Source organism: Haplochromis burtoni, unplaced genomic scaffold (genome assembly GCF_018398535.1).
Source record: "Haplochromis burtoni strain Fernald_Lab_line unplaced genomic scaffold, NCSU_Asbu1 Contig_14, whole genome shotgun sequence".
NCBI classification, from domain to species: Eukaryota; Metazoa; Chordata; class Actinopteri; order Cichliformes; family Cichlidae; genus Haplochromis; species Haplochromis burtoni.
In genome coordinates this window covers 3,309,899-3,332,735 of record NW_024582375.1, presented here as the reverse complement: position 1 = coordinate 3,332,735, position 22,837 = coordinate 3,309,899, and the positions used below count along the sequence as shown (strand labels likewise).

At 40.3% G+C, this 22,837-nt stretch overlaps 1 protein-coding gene across 3 annotated transcripts in view; it reads left to right on the top strand.

Moving 5' to 3' along the window:
- tbc1d22a (TBC1 domain family, member 22a) overlaps positions 1 to 22,837 on the top strand; it is a 158,461-nt gene that overhangs the window by 68,989 nt on the left and 66,635 nt on the right. For all 3 annotated transcript variants that reach the window (XM_005915698.3, XM_005915699.3, XM_042217849.1), the window contains one exon: positions 19,832 to 19,938. In XM_005915698.3, the coding sequence (XP_005915760.1) occupies positions 19,832 to 19,938 (107 nt within the window). The remainder of the gene's footprint in view (positions 1 to 19,831; positions 19,939 to 22,837) is intronic.

Genomic DNA, 22,837 nt, shown 5'->3' with positions numbered 1-22,837 from the left:
TAGATTTCAGTTTAAACATCGCAGACTAAGTGCAGCTGGTAAGCATGTTCGAATCTCGTTTAATCCCAGTGCTAACCACCGTGCCACCGTGGTTAGCACAAGCATTTTCGGGCAGAAAAAATAAGTCAGTGACCACAACTGTGATCAGTTATACAATTTTAAGTTCAGAAATGATACCCATTTTGTTTCATGTCTGTCCCACATGCATTGTATAATTGTAGAAGACATTTATTCTGCACAGCACTCCTTACATTTTCTGACCACCTGGGTTTGTACTTTGGCTCAGTTGTGCAGCAGAGTGCTGCATTTATCCAGTGACTGTTCCCGACGAGGATTTTGCAGTAACAACAGCTTAACGTATGTGTTTTTTATGTGTCTGCATTATCCAATCTACGCCGAAAAGCTCTGTCCGTTTATGACTCCCGTCTGTTTAAGTGGCACAGTGCTGGTCGTTTGGCAGTTTTGATTATGGTATGATGGCCTAATTAGTACGAATAAAAGCTGTAAACAGAATGTGGAGTACACTGAAAAAGTCACTTTGATCACCTTGAAGCAAAATGCCAGTGTGGACTACTTTTTCCTTTGCACTCACACTAGTGCACACAGTTTTCGCTCTAAAAACCCTGAAATCTTCATCAGATTGAATTTTCGAATCCTTACTCCAAATGTGTTTGTCTGCGTCTCGACCGTTTAAAGCCTTGAGTGAGTTTGAGTGACAGCCAGTATCTGCAAATGTGAGTCAGTTCACCGATGGGGGCGTAATTAAGACTTTGACCTGTTTCGAGCTGCATAATCTGTCCTCTAAACAAGTCTTTTAGAGGTGTTCTCTTTCTTGTTTTCACATCATTTTATTGCCATTGTCTTTTTCTGTCTTTCTCTGGAATGTCTTCTTTGATTGCTGCCACAGTGTAGGTAGGCTACTGGGCAAAACCCCACAGTGATAGGATGAGGTGAGCAAAAAAAGACCAACATTACACCCTGTACCACTCACACAATGCCCCCACATATGTTCGTTTAGTTAGTTTATCTTCCTTTTGTTCTACTTTCTCTTTGTTTTTCAGTTTAGCTCATTCTCGTTTGTATTTTTTGTATTTTTTTTTGTTTTGTTTTTGTGTCTCCAGTCACACATCTGCCTTGGTCTGGCACTGCAGTGCTTGTTCATCTGCCATACACTCTATTTACCTTTTGATGATGCAATGCGGAGTGATGGCTCCACTTCTTAACCACTTCAACTTCGCAGCACTCCTCCCTTTCTTCGTGTCACCGACTTTCATTAACACCTGCCTGTTAATCCAAATTGAAAAGTTCCAATTGTTACATTATTGATGCAGTGGGAGGGGAAAAAAACACACTTAAGTTGTTTTGTATTGGACTGTTAGGAGATCCCCCTTTTCAATCAAAGAAATTGATCTGGAATGTCTATAGTGTCTCCTTCTCCAAGCATTACTTTGCTTTTGGCTTTTCCATTTGCTCTGGAGTAGCACCTCTCCCATTTGCCGACTATAAAAGCTATCTAATTAAGGCCAGGATGGGCCATGACAGGAGCAAGGAGCTCGACCGGTCCTCTTCTAATGAGCAGAGGCTATGATTGACCAGTGGATCCATAATGTATTCTGCCTGCCAATATCTAAGTATGGATTTTCTCTGAAGAAATATGAGAACAAGAAAGCAACGTGGAGACAGAAAACGGTAGAGTGTTTTAAAATTCTGGGAGGTGAGGATTTGACAACTGTGAGTGAAAAGGAAGCAGAACTAGAATAGAGGCAAAGTGGTAGAAAATAACAGCAGCCTGAGTGTCTTGGCAGGCTTAAGAGTAAGAAAGAGTGAGGACATGGAGAATGACAGAGAGGGATGAACAACAGAACAAGAAAACAAGATTTTCATAAAGGGAAAAATCACCGACTGAGAAAGTGCCCCCATGCTGTCAGGAAGCAGCCGAGCCGGGCAGTCCTTCCTTGTATCAACAGAGATGAATGGCCTGGTGTACCCCATCACCATTCTCTGCTTTGAAGCTGTACTTGTCATAGCAGGCACAAAATGGCAAGGAAGTGCTTTACACTTGCAAGGAATTCACGAAGAATTCAGCTATTAGCTCTGTACTGAGTATTGATTGTATGCTTGTATACAGCAGCTTTCACTGAACAATTTACACATTTATATGGAATTTATGGATTATGGAATTTTATATACATATACTGTATATGAAAACAAAAAAATGGATGCACCTTTTGGTTTTAAAACTAAAACCCTTAAGTTTACATTCTTTTTAATGGCCACCACTGGGCACATCCTTTAGTTCCAGAAATAGGGTTGATTATATCGAAGTCTATGAAATATGAGCCTTATGCTTGTTTTTCATTGACTCTTACTAAACTCATTAGTAGATAATTTCTAAACACTTTATTAATGGGTCTTAATGACTAGTTTCAATTCATGTTGAAAATGACATGGTATAACTGTGCAGTGTCCAAGCAGAAGACTGGTCCAACACGTAAAAGCTTAAAGCGGGATTCTTGGAGGAACCACTTGAGGGTCGCTTCAAAAGAAGTCAACTGCCATAAACTCAAAATGCTTCCTGTTTTAGAATAAGAAAGGTTTAGATCCTAGAGAATTTTTTGCATTTTTCAGTTGTAATGGGTGCAGCTACTTGGATTGACAAAGGATGAGGAAATTTAAGTACCTGCACTGGAGATCTTGACTGTGTTTGTGGTGTTGGAGCATTTTTAATGGAATTATCTGGCAAATAAAGAAGTTTGGATCTCTTTTTTTTTTTTTAGGGAAATCCTTGTGTTTTATTGGCAATTAGCCACTTAGCACAACAACAACATGTTTATATACAGTGTACTAAGGGAGATCTAGTCTGTGTTTGTGATCTCCAACATCAGATGTGATATAAATATTAATTTAATAGATGTCTTTCTTTCATCAGAACGACAGCCTACAAGGTCACTGTTTGTTCAGTGAAAGTGTAAACGTAACTAGTTAGAGAAGGTTTCCTATTTTGAGCTGCTGACTGCCACAGTTTTGCCTGCTGAAGTGACAGCTACTGGAAGCAGATTTTATCAGCTATCGCCCAGTACAGTTAATTCAAGTTTTTTTTTCCAAATGACAAATTGACACTGTGCTTGGTTAATTTGCTCTTGGAGCTATCACCTCTTACAATGCAATTTAAAAAAAAAGAAGCAGAACTTTTACAGTTTTTTTTCTAGTTTTGTTTTGCAGAAGAAAGTTGTTTCAGTTCTGACATTAAAGATGCCCTTTCACCATTTTGTACATTGTTGTCCTTGTAGAAGTAGGATGGTGCACTTTAGAGAGCGTTGGCCCTTGAGGAAATGAATGGTGAAGACAGGCCGAAAATGTTCCAAGTTGAGCATATTTTAATATTTGAATACATTTTATTGCAACAGAAGCTGGAGCTCTTCTCCAAATGGCAATGTGAATTACTTAAGATAAAGGGTTAGAGAGAGAATGCGCAGACATTTACACAGCACAGATGATGATGATCACTTAGAGAGGACCAATGAGAAGTAAATGGACAGGAGGAGGGGGAATATGCTTGTATACTAAAGGACCTGCTGAGGTGTGTACGAGTGTTTTTAACAGCTTTTTTTGAAGAAATAAAGATTACTCAGATCCCTAGATACACACTTTATTCTGAGAAGCTACTTCAAGCTCAAAGCATCAAGCAAATGGAGAGAAATGTGTGCTTTACTCCACAATATACTGTTTATGACTTTTTATGCAGAGCAGCTGGTGTCTGCTGGTGGGACATTACTGAATTATATACTGAATATTTAGTCTGATCGTTTTATGTCAGCCATATTTTCTTTGACATTTGGCATTGCTTTATGATGTGAATAAAGTTCCCATTAGGGCTGCCACAAACTATTATTTTGATAGTCGACTAGTCACCGATTATTTTTGCGATTAGTCGACTAATCAGATCATCATCCACTGGACGTAAAACTGTACAGCTTATTGCACCAGCAGCATCTGCTCTTATATAACTATTATTAGCTTACAGCTTTAAGTGTTTAAGGTGCTAACTAAAAATAAAGACAAGATGATAGTTTATTAAATTTTAATGACATTTGCAGATTGTTTCGGTGAAGTTTAATAAACTCCTTGCTATCTAAAATATAACAGGACACCGGAGTATATTCTCCAGCATCTCACATTTCTGATAATCAGTTGTCTGCTTGACGTTTATTCGGCTGTGTAAAAACTATAACTTTAATCTCAGCCAAACCGATTTACTCAGGAACAAATAAAATACTAAAAAAACAAAACAAAAAAAAAACAATATCATTTTTAAGTTATCTAAGTGACCTATATATGTTCAACCTGAGTAGCGAAAGACGGCGGTGGGTTTGAAAATGATTTGCCGGGAGTCCGGTGTTCTCATGGCTCTAGTTAGCCTAGCCCCCGGCTAGCTATCAAGCTAGTGGGTAACAGACGTCTCCGAAAACATCGGCGCGCTTTTGAAAATATGCGGTGTCTTGATAAACTGAAAAGATGTTTGAGGTTTACACAGCTACATTCTCGCCTGAAAATGTGTTAAACGTTTATTTTGTGACCCAGAAAGAATAATAAGAGTAATATTAAAACTAACTAGCTGCCGCCATTGTTGGAAACTGAGCTGGGCTGCGCTATGAATTCTGGGACACAGCTTCTTCTTCTTCGGGGTTTAACGGCAGCTGGCATCCTTGTACATGCAGTGCTGCCATCTTCTGTTTCAGGCCGTTATTACACTCTTAAATCCTGCTATTATTCCTGCGTCTTTTGTGATCTTACAAAGCTTCAAACAACGCGTCGACTATTAAATAAGTCGTAATCGTGACTAGTCGACTAATCGTGGCAGCCCTAGTTCCCATAAACACAAAGGATAAAAAGGGAGAAAAGCGAGAGATTAACCTGCAACATGCCTTATTTCGCATTGTTTTCTGTGGTTTGCCATAGTGCCAGCAAACTGCAGCTTTCACCAGGCGAAGAAAAGTAGTGTTCCGCATTCAGCAGCTTAGCTCTTGGCTCAAGGTTGGGGTAGCACAGCAAATTATCCGCAAGCTAAATGCTTCTAATGAACAAGTGGGTTATTATTAAAAGTATATTATATACTGAGCTCTGCTGTCCATATGTGGTTGGAAACCCTATACAGCCTGAGCCCTACCACTGTGGAGGGTGTGTGTGTGCACGCAGATAGACTGCCTAGGTGGAGCACTCAGGGACAAAGCTGGGAAGATGGAAACATACTGTCAGTCAGCTGTGATAAAACGCCTGCAGGCATGTAAGGCCTCACACAAACACAGAGCACAGACTGACAAGGTGAGCTGGCTTAATTACAAACCCACACAGCACCGCACATATAAGAGCTTGTCTGACTGGAAGGAAACTTAAACTGAATCAAGCAAGTAATTATGTCTGAAAATGAGCACATCTTCTTTCCAGAGTGATATTGAGATGTTATGTTGTCTTTGAATTACAAGGCTGGTAGTATTTACTGTTGCTTTTGCTAAGCGGTTCCTTTCTGGCCTTTTCAGCCTGATCTCGCATCTCATTCATGTGTTTGTCCTTCTGCTTCTTCACATCTTCCCTCGTATCTTTTCTCTGATCTGTTATTTGTGGATGTAGCTTTAGCCGTGACACAGTGTACCCGGCCATGCTGTGCTGCACAGTGTTTATATAATTAATGGCTCAACATGTGCAGTCATAGAAGTAAAGTGCCAGTTTAGAGGATTTGTTCAGTTGTCACCAGTTTTGTCACTCGCTTGTGTGGCCATGAGTCATTTGTATTTAGTGCTGCAGCAGTTCGTTTTGTCAGAGTATGAATTTGCACAAATTAGATAATTATTAGTTTTCATTAGAGGGCCAAATGCTGATCGCTGCTTCTTTGGATGCAATATGAATATATTGTCACCAAATAGTTTATATTCCTGTTAAGAATCTAGTTAAATACAAGTTCACCTTTTTGCTTGTTTTTCTTTTCCCTATTTAATTAGAAAGAAAACGTCCGAAATACACATTTACAGGTGCATCTTAAAAAGTTTTTGTTATTCAAAAGTCTTAGTTTTTTTTTTGGGGTTTGATTATTTTATATTCTGCATTCATTACATGTGAAGAGAAATATTCAAGACTTTTTTTTTATTTTCATTTTGATAATTGTGGCTTATAAATCACAGAAATCCAGTATCTAATATGAATCAACAAAGGATTTACAGCACGGGAATATTTTTCTTCTGAAGTGTGTGTTTATTTATACACGCGTTACTGTTGTTGAGGCTGCTTTAGTGTCACAGATGTGACCATTAGCATTGTGGAGGTTGCTTTGTTAGTGGCTCTTCAGCTCATCTTTTTTGGTCAAGTGTTTCTCATCTTCTTTGTTACAGTACCTTACAAATACTCAGTGGGATTAAGATTGGATGAACGTAGCTACCCATTCGGCCAAAACCGTGACATCGTTATCAAACCATTTGGTGGCAGTTTTGGCTGCTCACAGTGTCTTGGTGGAAAAGGAACTCAGAATCTCTATAAAGCTTTTCTGCAGCTGACCACCCAAGCTAGCACCCAAACTAGCAAATGACATGGCACCTGAGTCATCACAGACTGCAGAGACTTGAGACTTTCATCCTATTCAATTCAATTTCAATTTGATTTTATTTATGTAGCACCAAACAAAAGTTTCCTCAGGGCGCTTTATATTTTAAGTTAAAGACCCTGCTATAATAGAGAGAAAATGGAGAAAGCCCCATCAATTAAATGAGGCCCTTATGAGCAAGCGTTTTGGTGACAGTGGGAAGGAAAAACTCAATTTTAACAGGAAAAAACCTCCAGAACCAGGCTCAGAGAGGGGCAGTCATCTACCGCAACCGGTTGGGAGGGGAGGACGAAAGGACAAAAGACATGCTGTGCCCCTCCACTCTTCAGACTCTAGGACCTTGATTTGCAAAAGAAGAACAAACTTTTGTTTTATCTGAAAAGAGGACATAGGAGAACTGATCAGCAGTCCAATTTTTTTCTCCACAGCCTAAGTAAGGTGTCCTTGACAGTGTCTGCTTCACAATTAACTTGATCTTTTTGACTGTAACAGTTGTAGCCCTTTCCCTAATGCATGGTGGCTCTTGACTGACACCAGCCTCAGTCTACTTCTTGTGAAGTTCTGTGAAAGCCTTGATCAAAGTTGCCTGACAAGATTCCTAAGGCTTCGGCCATTCCTGTGTGTTTTACACCTTTTTACTTGCACAATTTCCCCCCCAGTCAACTTGCCATTAATATGGTTTCATACAGCACTCTGTGAGCAGCCAGCCTTTTCAGCAGTGACCTTCTGTGACTTACCCTCCTCCTGGAGGGCGTCATCTAGACAACTGTCAAGTCAGCAGTCTTCTCTGGGTATGTGGTTACATCTACTTTATTACCCCCGGCAATACACAGTATTTATATTGTCTGAATAGTAATTTACTCAAACTATGCATTAAATATTTTAATAATTTGGGATTTTTTAAATTCAACATTGATTTTTGATGATCATAAACTTGTATTTGGCAAAATGGGGAAAAAGAAAGCTTGAAGTATTTCAGTTTATTATTGATGAATGTATGAAAGCTCGTCTTGTTGGAAAAAAGTTTCACTTTTTACTCTCTCTAAATATGTTTTTTGAGATGCATCAGTACATTTTTGTGCTTTTACATCCCTGAGAGAAATGCAACAACGGTGCATCAGCGTCGAACGCGGGAAGCTGGCAGTTCATGTTTGACATCTTCAATCCTTTAAAGCAATGGGAGGCTCACATTTACTTATTTGAAGCTGGAACATGATTTGTTGTTTGGTTAACACACTGTTAATTAGGGCCTGGTGTTATTCAATAATGGTATTGACACCAGCACAGCGTTTTGCTATTGATACTTATGTGTATACTTATTGATTTTCTTCCTTAATGGAATTGGATTTAAATCTATAACCAGAGCTTATTGTGGTCTTCATTCATTCATTTATCATAAAATCCTGAAACACTACAGCTACATGCCATATTGCCACATTAGTTCGCCAGCCTTTTCACTATTGTGCAGAGCTGTTCATATAACTTAAGTTGTGGATGGTTCTACTCCTGTCTTTAACCATCAGAAATTGTTCCTATTTCTGTTTTTCCCACTCAGCTAAGCAAAGCTACGTTGGATTCGTACCTTTTATAACTATAAACAACAGGAAGACTGTAATTGTGTACGATGTCTTGGCAACTGAGCATAGTGATATCTCCTCTTCTCCATCCTACCCCTTCTCTTCCCTCCTCTCGGTCTTTGTATCCATCCATCTGCCTGTTTGTCTGTCTATAGATTGAGCAATCTGTGGAGTAGATCTTGGCCAGTAGGCGGTTAACTAATATCGGCGTCTTTCTCCCCGTGGTTTAGCCACTGTTGGCGGAGTCTTCTGTTCTAAGTCTCCCTCTGATTAACGTCTGTTATTAGCTCTAATGAGCTGCTTAGTGATTGCCTGGGTACAGCTGCTGACATCCAGGAGGAACACTGTCTTTTCTGCTGTGTTCCTTATCTACTTTTGCTTTCTCTAATTTCTTCTGCTTTAATCATTGGGTGAGATTATTGACTTGGTATAAGCATTGTTTTCCTTCAGGCGGTTTAAGACTTTCTCTTCAGTTTTCCTTGAAGCTGTCTCTCTTTGTGGCTTTGTTGGCCTGAGCATCGCCCTGGTATTCACTGCTCTATTTGGTTTAGGGCACAATCACCATGTTTCTAGGGCTGGGTAATAGCATTTGGACTGGCAGAAATAGAATCAACCATTTGTTTTTGGTGCTCTATCTCTTTCTCTGTCTGATTAAATGTCTCTCTTTCATTCTCAATCAAGCGTGGTCTTGTCTGCTAGACAAGACCACGGTTGATTGTGGCAGTAGCAGCCACTTTGCATTTATTTTCTACTTCTATACCCTTAAAGTGGTCATATGGAACTTTCATATAAGCCATAAATTGAAGTGCCCAGGTGGTTATTTGTGTGTGTCAATGTGTCAGCAAAAGAAAGGGTCAGGGTTTTTGAGTTGTTGTTGTTTTTTTTTAAGGAGGACTAGTAGGATTGTCACCATCAACCTGTCCAGAGTGTACATTTTCTCTTGCCCGGTATCAGACCTAGAGACCAGTCAGAAAACTTGGCAATGTGCGCTCACTAGGGGAAGATTTGTATTCCCCAGCTTGTTGGTGAGTAGTTGCTGAAAGTTAGCTGCAAAAACCTCTAAAAACCTCTTTGTGATTGCAGTTGCCAGTTGCCTGCTTGGAAGCTGCTGAATAGTCTGGGAATACTTTCCAACCACTCTCCAAGCCGGAGTAAAACTTTGAAAAGAGCGAAGCAAACAGGAAATGTTCTCCTTCAAAGCAAAAACAACATAACTTTAAGGACATAACTTTGTGTCTGTTCCACAAAAAAGTCAGCAGGTAGAGACGAGAAATATAAATATAATATGGATGAAATGAACGAAGAGTATCCGGGAGTTACTCATCAAGCGCTATAATAGCCACATTTGATGTTTCTAAATGTTGTGAGAGTGACACGTCTTGACCTGCTGTTTGGAAATGATCAGCGCAATCAGACAGGCCATTGTCGTCGTTCAACAGTAGGATATATAAAGCTGAAAATCAATAGCTGCGCTTTCATCTGCATCCGGCCTCATCTTACTTCCCTTTATAATCAGAGATTCTCTCATCGCTCCAGATAAAAAGCAATAGAGCTCCTAAATGATCCAGAGAAATAGTTCTGTCAAAAAATGATTTATCTTCTGTGAATAATCGCAGGGGTTATTGAATATTTTTAGATTAACTTAATTACTTGACTATAAAAAGCCATAAATTGAAGTTCTCCTAGCTGAGAATCTTTAGATCTTGCCGAGTCTCTATTTCTCGTGTCAGCTGTGTGATAGGGGGACAAAGAAAAGAAAATCTGTTTTATCATTCTGTCACCAGCAAAGACGCATTCTGCTTGACCTGATGCAATTGGAGGCAATTGAAACAGTCATCTTACCATGCTGCTGCTGGTGGTGCGTGGTGTTTTCGATTGCATCATGACCATGTGTGGAGACGCATACAGGCAAACATGCACACACAGTTGCATTTTAACATGAACACACTAACGTAAGTGTTTGGAAATGGCACCGCTCATTGAGGATATTTTTTTCTTTACTCATCAATACAGAGGATTTAAAATCAAAAAAATCAAGATGTGATCACTGTGCAAACTTGTGCAAGCTACAGCATAGTCCTCCATTTTCAGAGGTGCAAAAGTGATTGGACAGTTCACTGTCCAATCACAAGATCTGGAGTTGAATCCTAGTGTGCTTTCGATATCTTCACTGCAAATCTCAATGTGAGGTCTGAAGACATGTGAATACAAGTGAATATTATACGAGACAGATTTTGTTTTAAAATCCAGTGTGGTAGTGTGCAGAGGCAAACCCCCCCCCCCCGGTCCCAAAATGGTGTTAAGTTAAATCCTACTTGTGTGTATCAGCACAGATGTTTGTCTATGCAGCGCAGGGCATTTACATATTTTGGGTGTTTTGGCTTTGTGTCTGCTGCTGCGTGTTTAATTGTGTCTGCTGCCCCTCGGAAAGTCTGTTTCTCTTCTGTTTTTTCCCCCTAAACAAAGGCCACAGATTACACACACTAATGACTTAATGGACTGATCCTTCAATTACATGTCATGAAACTTTCCCAAATCACACATTAGGCAGGCACATTTACTATGCCTTGAGTGGATTGGACATTTTATCCAATCAAGTAATGTTCATGTGTTTGTAAAAGCAGGCAGCCCAAATTAAGCAGAAGTAGAGATTCTTTTTTTTTCTCTGCACCTGTTGGTTACATTAAAGACTTTTTTTTTTTTTTTTTACATGAAAGTATGACTTATTACACGTACCCTGCTTATAGATACAGGGCAGTGGTTATAAAAGTACATTATGTAAAAATAATGATAATAAAAAAAAATGTTAATAGCTGGTCAAATAAAAATGGTGTGACATCGTTGAAAACATAAAAAACACAAGGGTATAAAGGCATTCATATAGTTTTGCCTGGGTAAATAGCAAATAGCAAAATTGTAATAAAATCAGTGTGATTAAAAATCTGTTATGCAAAGAAAAAAATAGAAATGCTTAAAATGGTCTATGGGCTAAAGAGTAAAGGGACCATTAGGGTTGTTATTAGTGCGAGGTTCATAGCCAGCATCCCTGATGGTGTGAGAGTGCATTAGTGCACATTGTATTGGTGAATTCTACATCTGTGAAGGTACCATTAAAGCTGAATGATATATTCTCCTTTTGGAGCAACATATGCTGCCACCCAGATGAAGCAAGACAGCGCCAAGCCACGCTCTGCACTTACTGCAACAGGATGCCTCAGAAGAAAAGTGTCTGTGTGCTAAACCGGCACCCATTAAAAACATTTGGCACATAACATTTGGCCCCAAACTGTTGAGCGTTTGAAATTCCTTTATCAAACAAGAATGAAAAAACCTTTTGCTTTCAGAAGCACTCCTCAGTTGCCAAAATCTTACAGACTGTTGTTAGAGGCCAGGTGATGCAACACAGTGGTAATTATACCCTTGTTGCATGTTTTGAAATGTGTTCAAATCCAAAATGTACATGCAATTTATAATAAATATAAAGTATAAATATAACAATGCTTTAGTTGCATTATTCTCATCTCTAATTACTTCTCAGTGTGGCTCAGGGAAAGGCAGCATTTCATTTTTCTGATTGGTGGGACATAAATATGATTAACCAGTTTATGTTTTACTTATCATAGTCTGAAACAGCAACAACTGTAAATCCTAGAAGTTTGCAATTTGAAATTGTAGTCTGTTATCTTGTGCTTTTGCTGATCAATTTTAACAGTATTTTACCTTTTTTTCTGCCCAGAAACTGCAGATGGAAATGACCTCATAGCTAAATCTGGTACGAGACATTTCCTTTTATGTTATTAATGGGTTTTGTGCACATATATATAAATAAATAAATGAATGAATAAACAAACAAAGAGAAAAGTAGGACAACTTTTCAAGTCCTTTTTGAAAAAAACTATACTGCATGACGTACAAGAGATTCTAATATTGCAGTTCATCGAGTCACGTAAGAAATTAAAAAAAACAAAAATGGTGAAAATTTGTCTTGTGCATCTTAAAATTGCCTTTAATTAGGCTGTGTCTTCCTCATAAAAGAACTACCCCTTTAAAAAACCCACACAACACAAAAAAGCCTTCCTGAATTTTAAAAGTTTTTTTTTTCCAAAAAACTTCACCCTTGGGAAATGATCAGGATATTTTTCCCTTTAATAGAAGCTGACTTTACAAGCTGAATTGGACTTTTCATGTGCAAATTTGTTGATTACACCTCTAAGCAGCAACAATAGTGATTATCCAACCAGTAATTTTGGTAGAACTCACTAAAACAATGCAAATCTGGGTGATTTAAGAGACAAATTGATGTGTATTGTTTGGCAAACCTTTCTTTGCTTTCTTAATAAAATTGCCTGCCACGTAACAACGCTTGCAGAGTGTGCGAATTGTAAGCCCTACCAGGAACCATTGTGTCGCCTCAGCTATGATTTGTGCTATTGATCGCCCGTCCCCGTTACTACCACCACCCCTCCACCTACACCACCACCACCACCAACCATATGCTATTATTGTGGAATTAGAACACTGTGGCGGAAAGCACAAACCTCACCCCAGCCAATGTTGCGTCTCTCTGGCATTACCATGGTTACACGACTGTGGAATATGTCGCCAGCTGCGCGCCTGTTGATTCACACACACATCTGTGCTATAGAAATGCGCCACAGGGCTGGCGGAGCGCTGGTATTGGGCAGGGCTTGTAGGTTTGTAGCGTGTACAGAGACAGCAGTAGAAACAGTTAATGTGACGCTTGCTCAACGTTAAACACTTTAAGCTTTCTCATACAAGACACCATCTTACCCCCGGCAAAGTGGATCATTATGTGTGCACACATAGGCAGATATGGTATTAATAGCTGTATTCCATTTGATGTCAAGGACTTAGATTATCTTGCCAAGAGCTTTGGGGGCTGCTGGTTGATATATGGACACAGGGCTTACAGTGCAGATAGTGGGAAGATGAGAACATTGTTAAGTGATTGTGTAGATTCATCTTATCATTGGTGAGGCTGAAGTTCAGCGCTTTCACTAAGCTTAGTAGTGTACTTTGAAGAAAAAATATTGTAACTTCTAAGAACCCAAAAAATTAAGCCAGTGGACGACTTCTTATTGACTTCAGATAAATTTCTATGCCTCCTAACCCTCCCGAAAATCATAGTTTGTTAATTTATTTATAATAAATTATTTAATTTATTCAATTAATCACTCCTCTGTTTACCTCAGCTCATATCACTTCGACCTGTTCACTCTTCCTTCACCTCCAGCTGTCTGTTTTCATATCTTCTCATCACACACTGCCATAATTTTATTATCTCCGGTGATTTTGTGCGTATGCGTGTCTGTATGTGTGTTTGCTCACACTAAGGTGAGACTATCAGGTTTTCCGGGGTGACACTCTTCTTAATTATCTAGCAGTATGAATCGCACCTCTGTAAAATGTTCTCTTCTCGTTAACAACATTGTTATCAGACTAATTGTGCCACAGAGAAGAAGTCGCAGGGTTTTTGTTTTTTTGTTGTTGTTGCTAGAGCCAAAGTGACAGTTGGGGGAGGTGTCAGTGACAGGCAGGGACTTTGAACAATCATCAGTCTAACTTGCAGCTAAGGTGTGGCTTTTTTAGTTCGAAGCCTTTCGTCGGTGTCACTGGGGTGTCATTCTGAGGGTGAAAAGTGGATTGTGACATGTTTGGATTCAGCATCCAAATTGTAAACCATTAGGTTCATTAGATTGAACCTCAAACCAGTGCTGTAAATGATAAATAATGACTGCAGCACTTTATGTGATATTGTAAGCTTTGGGTGTTGAAATCTCATTAAAGCCAATTGGGTTTTATCTCTCTTTGGCCAAACAAAACTCAGGTTTGCTTGTAATTAATCTGAACCAGCAGAAGGTTGTCAAACGGGACTGTTTTTTATTGCCAATTGCTGTCTACATGGACACGTACCCGCTCTCTCACTCGGCACACACACTGTCTTTGTGATTACATCAGGCTAAACTGGCTCGTTTATCATCTTACATCACGTTACCTTGTGGCCCGTAGTTGTAGAGGGCAGATGGCAGCACCGTCGTGTGTGCTTGCGCGCGTGCACGCGTTTGTGTATGTAGGTGCCTGCACTCAGTCTCTGGAGGTGTAACCCAGCTCAGCATGCCAAGCTGTGCCAAGTGCTCACAGCTGGCAGCAACCAAGCAGTTGGTCTCTCTGGACAAGTTGCCCCCTGCGCCAGGACAAACAGGAAATGAGCCCTGGGGCCTGGCAGGAAACTGGCTGTTGGGCCAGTAGTGGTGGAGAGTTGGGAGGGGGTGAAAGAGCGAGTCGGGGCGACAGCTCGGAGAGGAATGGAAGCAACAGAAGAGGTGTCAAACGTCTGTGCTACGAGAGGTTCAGAGAACGAGGGAGGAGGGAGAGTAGAGAAAAAAGAAACTGATGCACGAGAGGTTAAGAGCCTGTGTGAGAGGATTTATGTGCGTGGGCATCACCCAGCTTTGGGTTGATGGGTGTCATTCAGTTTAGAATGCTAAATGAAACATGTCCGGCCATAACTGTGTCTTTATGCCCGAGTATCACTTTCCTTTCAAACATTATGTCTCTGCCTCGCTGACAGCCAGGGCCCGACACATTATGTTTTTATGTGTTGACTGTGCATCCCAAACGGTCAACACATAAAAGACAGTGTTTGTGTACATAACACCTTTTTAAGGAATTCCTTGAAATTTGACACAGCTGTTCACTGGGACTGAGTGATCGGGTTTTGATAGTCAGCTGTTAGCGTCGCTAATGTGACATTTCATAAAAGCCTCGAGGGGAATTGGTACAAAATGTGCTGTTGAAGCCAGGCTTTGCCTGAGTGGCCCACACTGGATTAATAATGATCATATTTCAGCATATCGGGGGGCTCATTTAGGAGTCTACAAAGGTTTGGTTGTTGCTTGCTACTTAGCCCCAACACTTCCAGCCTTGAGCCTTCTCAGCTGATTGACAAACCACGTTCCTGCTGTGGAAGACTTTCCCAAAGAATGCTTAAACAGCATTTTATTGGGTCGCAGCTAGCAATGGTAGACCTTCTACCATATGAATATTCAGAATCTGTAGGTAGAGATTACTTTTTAGCACCTGAAGCTGTCTGGTTTCCATTTGTAGTCTGATTTTAGTCCTTCTGACAGGTGCACAAGTAGTTGCTTACCTGCAGGTCAGATAACCAGAGGAAATCCTGGCCCAATTATCTACTGGCTACACCCCAGGCCTTCCCCCAGAAGCTCTTCTGTTATTACTGACATCGACATTAGTCAGTGTGTTTTGAGACTGAAGTTACTCTGACCTCACAAAACACTTTTTTGCAATAACTGAGTCTCGTTAGGATACAGTTTCACTTAAATTTCTTAATATTATAAAACCATCAGGTGGTTATTTTGTACATCACGGTAGTAATTCAACTTTATGGATTAATAACTCCCCGTTGTGGCTTGTGTTATCCCCTCACAAAATGGTCTCCAGTTGTAGAGCAATTACTGCTCTGTAATCACTTTTATTGTCGTGTAAGTTTGTTTTGTGCGTGTGCAGTTTTGTGTGCCGGCTCCTTGGCCGGGCCGCCAAGTCTGCAGTCTGTGTGCGCTGTGCTGCTCTGCCAGTCTGATCACAAAATGCCAGTTTTCTCTGTGTACACTGCCACTGTGTTTCATTGAGTTGGCTGTATCAAACTAGTTCTAATCTCCTACCAAGGTGAATGTCAGACCTGCTCTTTTACCAGCTGACACTCTGCCTCTGAAGAACTTGAGAATACTATTTGGCAAAAGATTATTGTGCAGGCAGGACTCACACAGGACTAAAGCAGCCAAAACCCTCAGTCACTGATGTGAAGTTCACTGAGGCCTGAACTTCCAAAAAATTCCCCTGGCTCTTATTTGTGAAACATTTCTTCAGAGACACGGATCATGTCCCAGACATGTATTGTCAGCTGGTCCTTGGTGTGAAGGAAAAGCTCCCGGGGTAATCACCAAGAGAGTTTCTTAAAGGAATTTCCACTGAGGCATGGATCCTATGAAAGTGATTAGCAAAACCGTCTTTTGATGACAGGTCAACTGTTACAGTCTGTTACCTGTTAAAGGTGGCCTAATGGTCCTCCTCTTCATTTTTCCCCCCCATCTGCGTTGTATTTCCAGTGTTAGCAAAACACACTGCTGCTACTGTGAAGGCAGATCAAGTGAGGCAGCTACAGATTTTTAAATAATCTGACATTTAGCTCACAGCTTTGATTCTTTTATCTTTTCAACACTGAACAAAAAGAGCTGTCTGGACTACCTGACAATAAAACTGATTAAATGACCTGAGGTTTGGCTGCTGTTTAGCATTCATCCATGTGGGGCAGTGTAGCCCTGTGATAGAGCCACACTGAGTCCTCAGTGTACTCCTGCTGCACTGCTCCTCTTTCCTCTTTGCCTGCACTTTTCTGTGTTCTTGCTATTCTGATGAACTATGCCCAGTTCCAGTACAACCGCCACACTACCTGAAGCTGCCCCTCATAGAGTCGAGGTTTGTCTACTACAAATAGACCTTAGCCACGACAAAGACTGATTTGAGGCTTTGGGATACTCAGGGACTCTCAGAATACTAAAGCAGTGGAGCTTTCATCAGCTTGTTATAATCAGCAGTGACACCATGCAAGTACCGGTGAGCCTTTCAGCTACAGGTTTAATATTGTCACTGCTCAGAACTGCTGCAGCCCAAGAAGATGCCTGTGCTGTAACATCGTCAGCCATTTTTACACAAAGATCGCACATTTTTGCTGTTCTGAGATCACTCCCCGTGCTGTCCCAGCTGCACAAAACCAGCATAATGCTTTCCCCAGTTGTGTAATTTTTACATAACAGGCCTGCACTTAGAATTCTGAGAGTCATAACAAATGTGATGTGATGTTGGAAATATGAGGGGATATATCACCTTAGTCTTATCGCTGGGTGTTTGTCTCGTCTGTTTGCCTTTGTCTCGGTTGCTTTGCTACCTAATTTAAGAGTCTGTCTTCTTCAGAATTCAGCGTCTTGAATAATTAACCTGGAAATTGCAGTTCAAAGCAGCAGTTGTAGTTGTGTCGTGTTGTGTGTCATCTGGTTACAGATTTGTGTCTTTGACAAAAAAAACCAAACAAACCAGCGGTTGCTAAATGACTGGCAAACTTTTTTTAATGGTTGGTGTTCCATCTGTTGCTGCTGAAAAGCAGTGCCAATGCATGAATAATTTCCGTTGATAAAATTAAACTAGTCTACAAACCGTGCTCCCTGATGATCCACCAGCATATATTATCCTCACCTCTGTGGCTCCCCGTCATCGGGTTTGGTTCATTTAGGTTCGCTGATTTTCTTTCTGTGGAATTTAAAACCAGATATCACAAGAAAGGTGAAGTTTCTGATGTATTTGTTTAAATTACTTACTTTAGGATTAGTGGCACTTAGCCATATTACCCAGCCGTAAGTAACATCTGTCTGTGCAGTGTTCCCTCTTTAGAGAGTTTGTGTTAAAGTTATTGTTTCTTGCATCGCTGTAGACGATGTAAAGTTGCGTACTTTTGCTCTGTTATAACAGCTGCTCATACTCTGTGTTTAGGTCCAGTTGATTGTAGTTGACTTCTGCCGTGGCCTCAATTTAAGCTGAGGAAAAATGTTGAGTTCTCATCTCATCAGATGTCTCAGAGTGGTAACATTTCCTCAGTGGGTGACCTCTTCCTCTCTCGATATGTTTACACTTCTCATTGCTGATTTACTTTCTGTCTCTCTTTCTTTCTTTCTTTTTGATCTCTTGCCAAAAATGGGATTTTATGAGATTATATCTCTGTATGTTTGCACAAATAATGACTGCTATGTCTGCCCTCTGGCTGTAGTACGTCTCCTCTCTCTTTTCTTTCTTTTCTTTTTCTTTTTTTTGCATTATAAGTATTGGAGTAAAATAAACTGTACTGTCATCTAATCAGAAAAAAAAGCCTCTGACGACTTTCATATCTGGTATTAAAGATCTGGTAGCCGTGTGAACAAAATTAGATTTCTGTGCTACTGGACACGTTGACATGTCCTGATGTAATGGGATGAAAGACCTCACTGAAATGAAGGAAGCATAGCCTCTCGCTCTACATTCTGTCCATCCTTACCTGACTTTAAGCAGACAAGACAAATGAGACAGTACACACACACACACGAGCATGCAGCGTAGTTGTTAGCAGCTTTGTAGCCCTGGCCCAAAGCCAGCTCCCTGTCCGTCTGTCTGTCTGTCAGACGGAGCATGCTCATTACAACCTTGACAACATTCCACTGAGGTTGCCAAGGATACCAGGCAGAGCTGGCAGGACCTGCGTGTGTGTGTGTGTGTGTGTGTGTGTGTGTGTGTGTTTGTGTGTGTGTGTGTGTGTATTTGAGTGTTTAATAGGAACTCACACAAATACGTAGACCAGTGTTTTGGTTATATGACCACACACACACACACACACACATCACACACACACACACACACACACACACACACACACACACACTGTCTTTGCCTTTGCTCTTTTTCTCTCTCTCCCTCTCTCTGTCTCCCTCTCTCGCTCATTCTTTTCTCTCTGTAGATCATTGTTAATCAGTCTCGTCCCATCTCCTCTCCACTGGCTGTCAGTGGCTTGTCAGAAGCCCGTCAGAGCCCCTGCAGTCCGTCACACACTACTGCCGTTAATGACATCTGATGACACCCATCGTTGAAGTCACCCACTGGAGATGACTGGGGACTCGGCGTGCTCGCAGCTTAGGAATCGTTTCTTTTGTTCAGCCCTGCAGTGTGTTTAAAAATATATCTCCAAACATAATTCTGCTTTACTTATGTGCAGACTGTTTGTCTTTCAGCTCGCCTGACCTCCTTCACCTTGCTTTTCACAGCTCCCTTTGAACTCACTGCAGTAGGAGTTTACATCAAAGGTCATGTGAAAACCCTGAATCCATCAATAAATACTGAACTGTTTAAAAATGGTACATTTAGGATAGACGCACAGCTAAGATAAAAGATTGAAAGGTCTAACTCCTTTCAAATACCAAGTTATTGGCATGAATTTGACTAGTAAAACTATTTTTTCTGGAAAAAATATGTTAAATACATTCATGCTGTCTGCAACATGAAAAGCACAAATTGTCCTTTGTGCACAAACTCTGTAATATTTTCGAAATGTTCAAAGAAGCCACGGGAAAGGTTGAACCGCTGTTCAAAGATGATAATCATTAGGCTGCTCTAATAGGCCTCTTTTTAGTGTCTTCCTACATCCTTCCACACCGTCTTCACTGCTTCATCCCCCCTTTCATACCTTTGCTCCAATTTGTCAGCGTCTTCGTTCATTTCCTTACATCTTTCGTAACCCACCCACTTACCTCTTTCCTGCTCCTACTCTCCCTATTGAATTAGTCCTCCCCATGCACCTATGGCTGTATTGTTCCCCTGTCAGGGTTTATGGTGACAGGCTTATGGCAGAGCCCATGCTGTGCTGGGAACCTGGCATTGCTCGCCATATCTCTCCCCTGAATTCTCCCGTTTTCTCCTGTTGTCTTTTTTTAAACTTCCCTTCTTTTTCTTTGGCCCGTCTCACTGTCTTTTTATCTGTCAGTCTCTTTCCCATAAGCAGCAAATTCTTTACGCTCTGTCGTTGTTCTCATTTTGTCTTCTCCAGAGGAGGAAGTGGAAAACTTTGACGTGTCCAGTCTCCAGGAAGAGGCTCTGAGGAATATTGAGGCTGACAGCTTCTGGTGCATGAGCAAACTGCTGGACGGGATCCAGGTAAGCTGTGTGTTCAGCCTGTGCAGGTTGCCTCACAACATTTTCAATAATAGGTCTTAAAGCCACTACATGAACTTCCAGTAACAGATGCTTTACCATATTACTGATCCTCTTTAGTCATCACTCTAAGCAGAGATGGAAGAACTGAAAGGGTGTTCACATATTAATCTCTTGACAAGACATCAGATATCTGTCAGCTGGCTAGCTTTTGTTAGCTAGCTACCTGTTGTTTAACATTTAAGTCCTCTCTTCTTCCGCAGTTTCGCATCTTGTAATCAGAAATTTGTCAACACACAAAAAGAGCTCAAATTGTGGTGAAAAGTCTCATTTTTCTTTTTTACCAACAACTACATTGATAAGTGATCAGTTAATAGTTGATTTGTATAGTTAGTGTTAATGAATCAAAACAATGAAATGATCTTTAATAATGTTCACTAATCAAAAGTAATGTCAAAACATCTGTTTATTTTCATCATAACTTTGTTTAATGAAAGGTAATTCATTCTTGATTGCATGTTGTACTTGAGTTATGTAGAGCTTACAAGAGATGCTCAGGGTTATATACTGATGACACCAGTAAGCATAACATCCTCATTCCAAGATGTCACATACCTTTGTGACTTTTGATGGTTTTAAAGTAGTAAGTTTTAAACCAAGCCATAATTGTTTTAATTAACCAATTTATTTTAGTGCCTAAAATTAGCTGTTTTTTCGTGGCTTTATAAATAACTTTATAACTCATAAAAGCTGTTCGTAGATGCACTACACTGTGTTTTGTAAGTTGTATTATAACTTCACAGAAACCATCCAGACAATGTTCAAAGAAGTAATAAAAGCTCATTCTTAACCAATTAGAAAACATAAGAAATAAAAATGTTAATTAAGATGAACAATATTAAAATAAGCCAGTAGTTCATTACAGTTAACTCCTGTTTTTACCATTTTTTTTTTTTAATGATATAAAGTTTTGTTGCCTCATTTCTTATTAATGTGACTTCTGGACTGGATTATATTACATCTTCTGGTCACTCCCAGATGGTCCTGCTGAGAGTTGAACTGAAAACCCAGCTCTCATGAAGGAGTGGCTTGACATGGCATCAGTAAAATATAACACTAATTATGCTTTGGTTGAACATTTGATTAACAAGTCCAAAACAGCCTTCAAAGAGAATGACAATGCTCAGCTTCTTTTTAATCTCCATACAGCGTGGTAGTTGCTTGTGAATTTTTGGTCTCGGAGGGTTGCACATAATGGACGACTCAGCCAGTAGCTACCTGACATTAGAGCAATGTGGATGGAGCGGGGATTTGCAACACTATCTGACCATCCAACACGCAGTTTGGACAGACCATAAATCCCACCTAACGGCACCTTTCCTCTGTTTTCCTTGGTTATAGACCATTAATTTGAAAAATAATTGCATCTTTCCACTACATAGGGCAAGTTTTACACCATAACTCTTTCTTCAGCATGATTTCCTTCTGCTATGTGTGCGTGCATAAAATAACGGCTGAGATAATCGGCTGTACAGACGGTGTGGAATGTTACAGCGTTTTGGTGGGCTGGTATTCCTCTCTGTTGCAAAGCTGGCAGGACTTCTTGTGTAAGCATTACATACAGTCTTTCTGTGTGGGTTTCAGAAATGTGATTGTCTTGCATATTCTAAAGCGTGCCCGAGTGTCTGGAGGCCAGATAATTGCATACAGTCCACATCACCAAAATTCATTTTGTTTCATCATTTCTTCCCAAACCGTCTTGCCCACGAGCTCTGTTAATCGACCCGCTCTCAGCGGTCATGGTTGAGCCATCTGTCAATTCTAAATGTGCTTGCCTGGGCTGGCGGTACATTTGCTCTCAATAGCAACATTGTTGCTTAGCATCCCCAATTCTGCATCCATTTTGAAATATATATTATATATGTTTTATTATTTCTTGCTGTGTTGTAAGATTAAAATCTTTGAAAAGTCATTTGTGCTATCAAAAAAAAGTAGCCAGCCCACTTCCCTTCATCTTAAAAGCAGCAGCATTTTAGCTCCTTTTGAGATGCTAATGATACCAAAGTCAGATGTTACTGTTAGCCGTGGCAGCTGTAATTGTTACTTACTGGCAAAGTAAAAGAAACATCTGCCAAGTCTTAGCAGTGGGAATGATGACTGTAGTATAAAGTAACACTTAGGAGAATTGCCGCTGCAGTAAGTGTTAAAGTATATTTACCAGGCAATATGCTTTTTGTTGTATGTGTTTTAAGGGTAAAGGACAACACCCTGAATCTTGGTAGCAAATTTTCACCAAAGTGAAATCAATATTAGGCTTATTTGCCTATTTTAATCTTGGATATTCTTGCCCTATTTATTTGCCTTATTTATGCAGGTTTTTTTAGCTCTTCCTGTGGCTCATTTCCTTTAAAGGCCATTCTCCCTTCTTGTGATTGGCTACCCCTCTGAGCTGTGTGTTGGCGATGACCATATTTTGTTTTCAACTCTCGAGAATAGAAAAAAGTGCCTGAAACGGAGCATTTAGAGCAGTCGGAAGGCTGAGCTTGATTGGATTACCTTTACAGATGCTGTCCTCAACATTGGCCATTAATAGGCACGTTTAATATGATATAAGCACCCAGCATTGGAACAGTACACATATGTAGCAAAAAGTAGGGGAAAGCAAAATAAAAATACAAATGAATAAACCTTTCAAACCCATAATGTGTTTAATATCCAAACAGCTGTTTAAGAGACACTTCAGTATCTATCCTCTCATCAGAAGCCACTATATTTTACATAGGTAGTGCATAAGGCAGCTAATCTGCTCTGTTTTGACCTGCAAAACAAAGTACACACACACACACACACACACACACACACACACACACACACACACACACACACACACACACACACACAC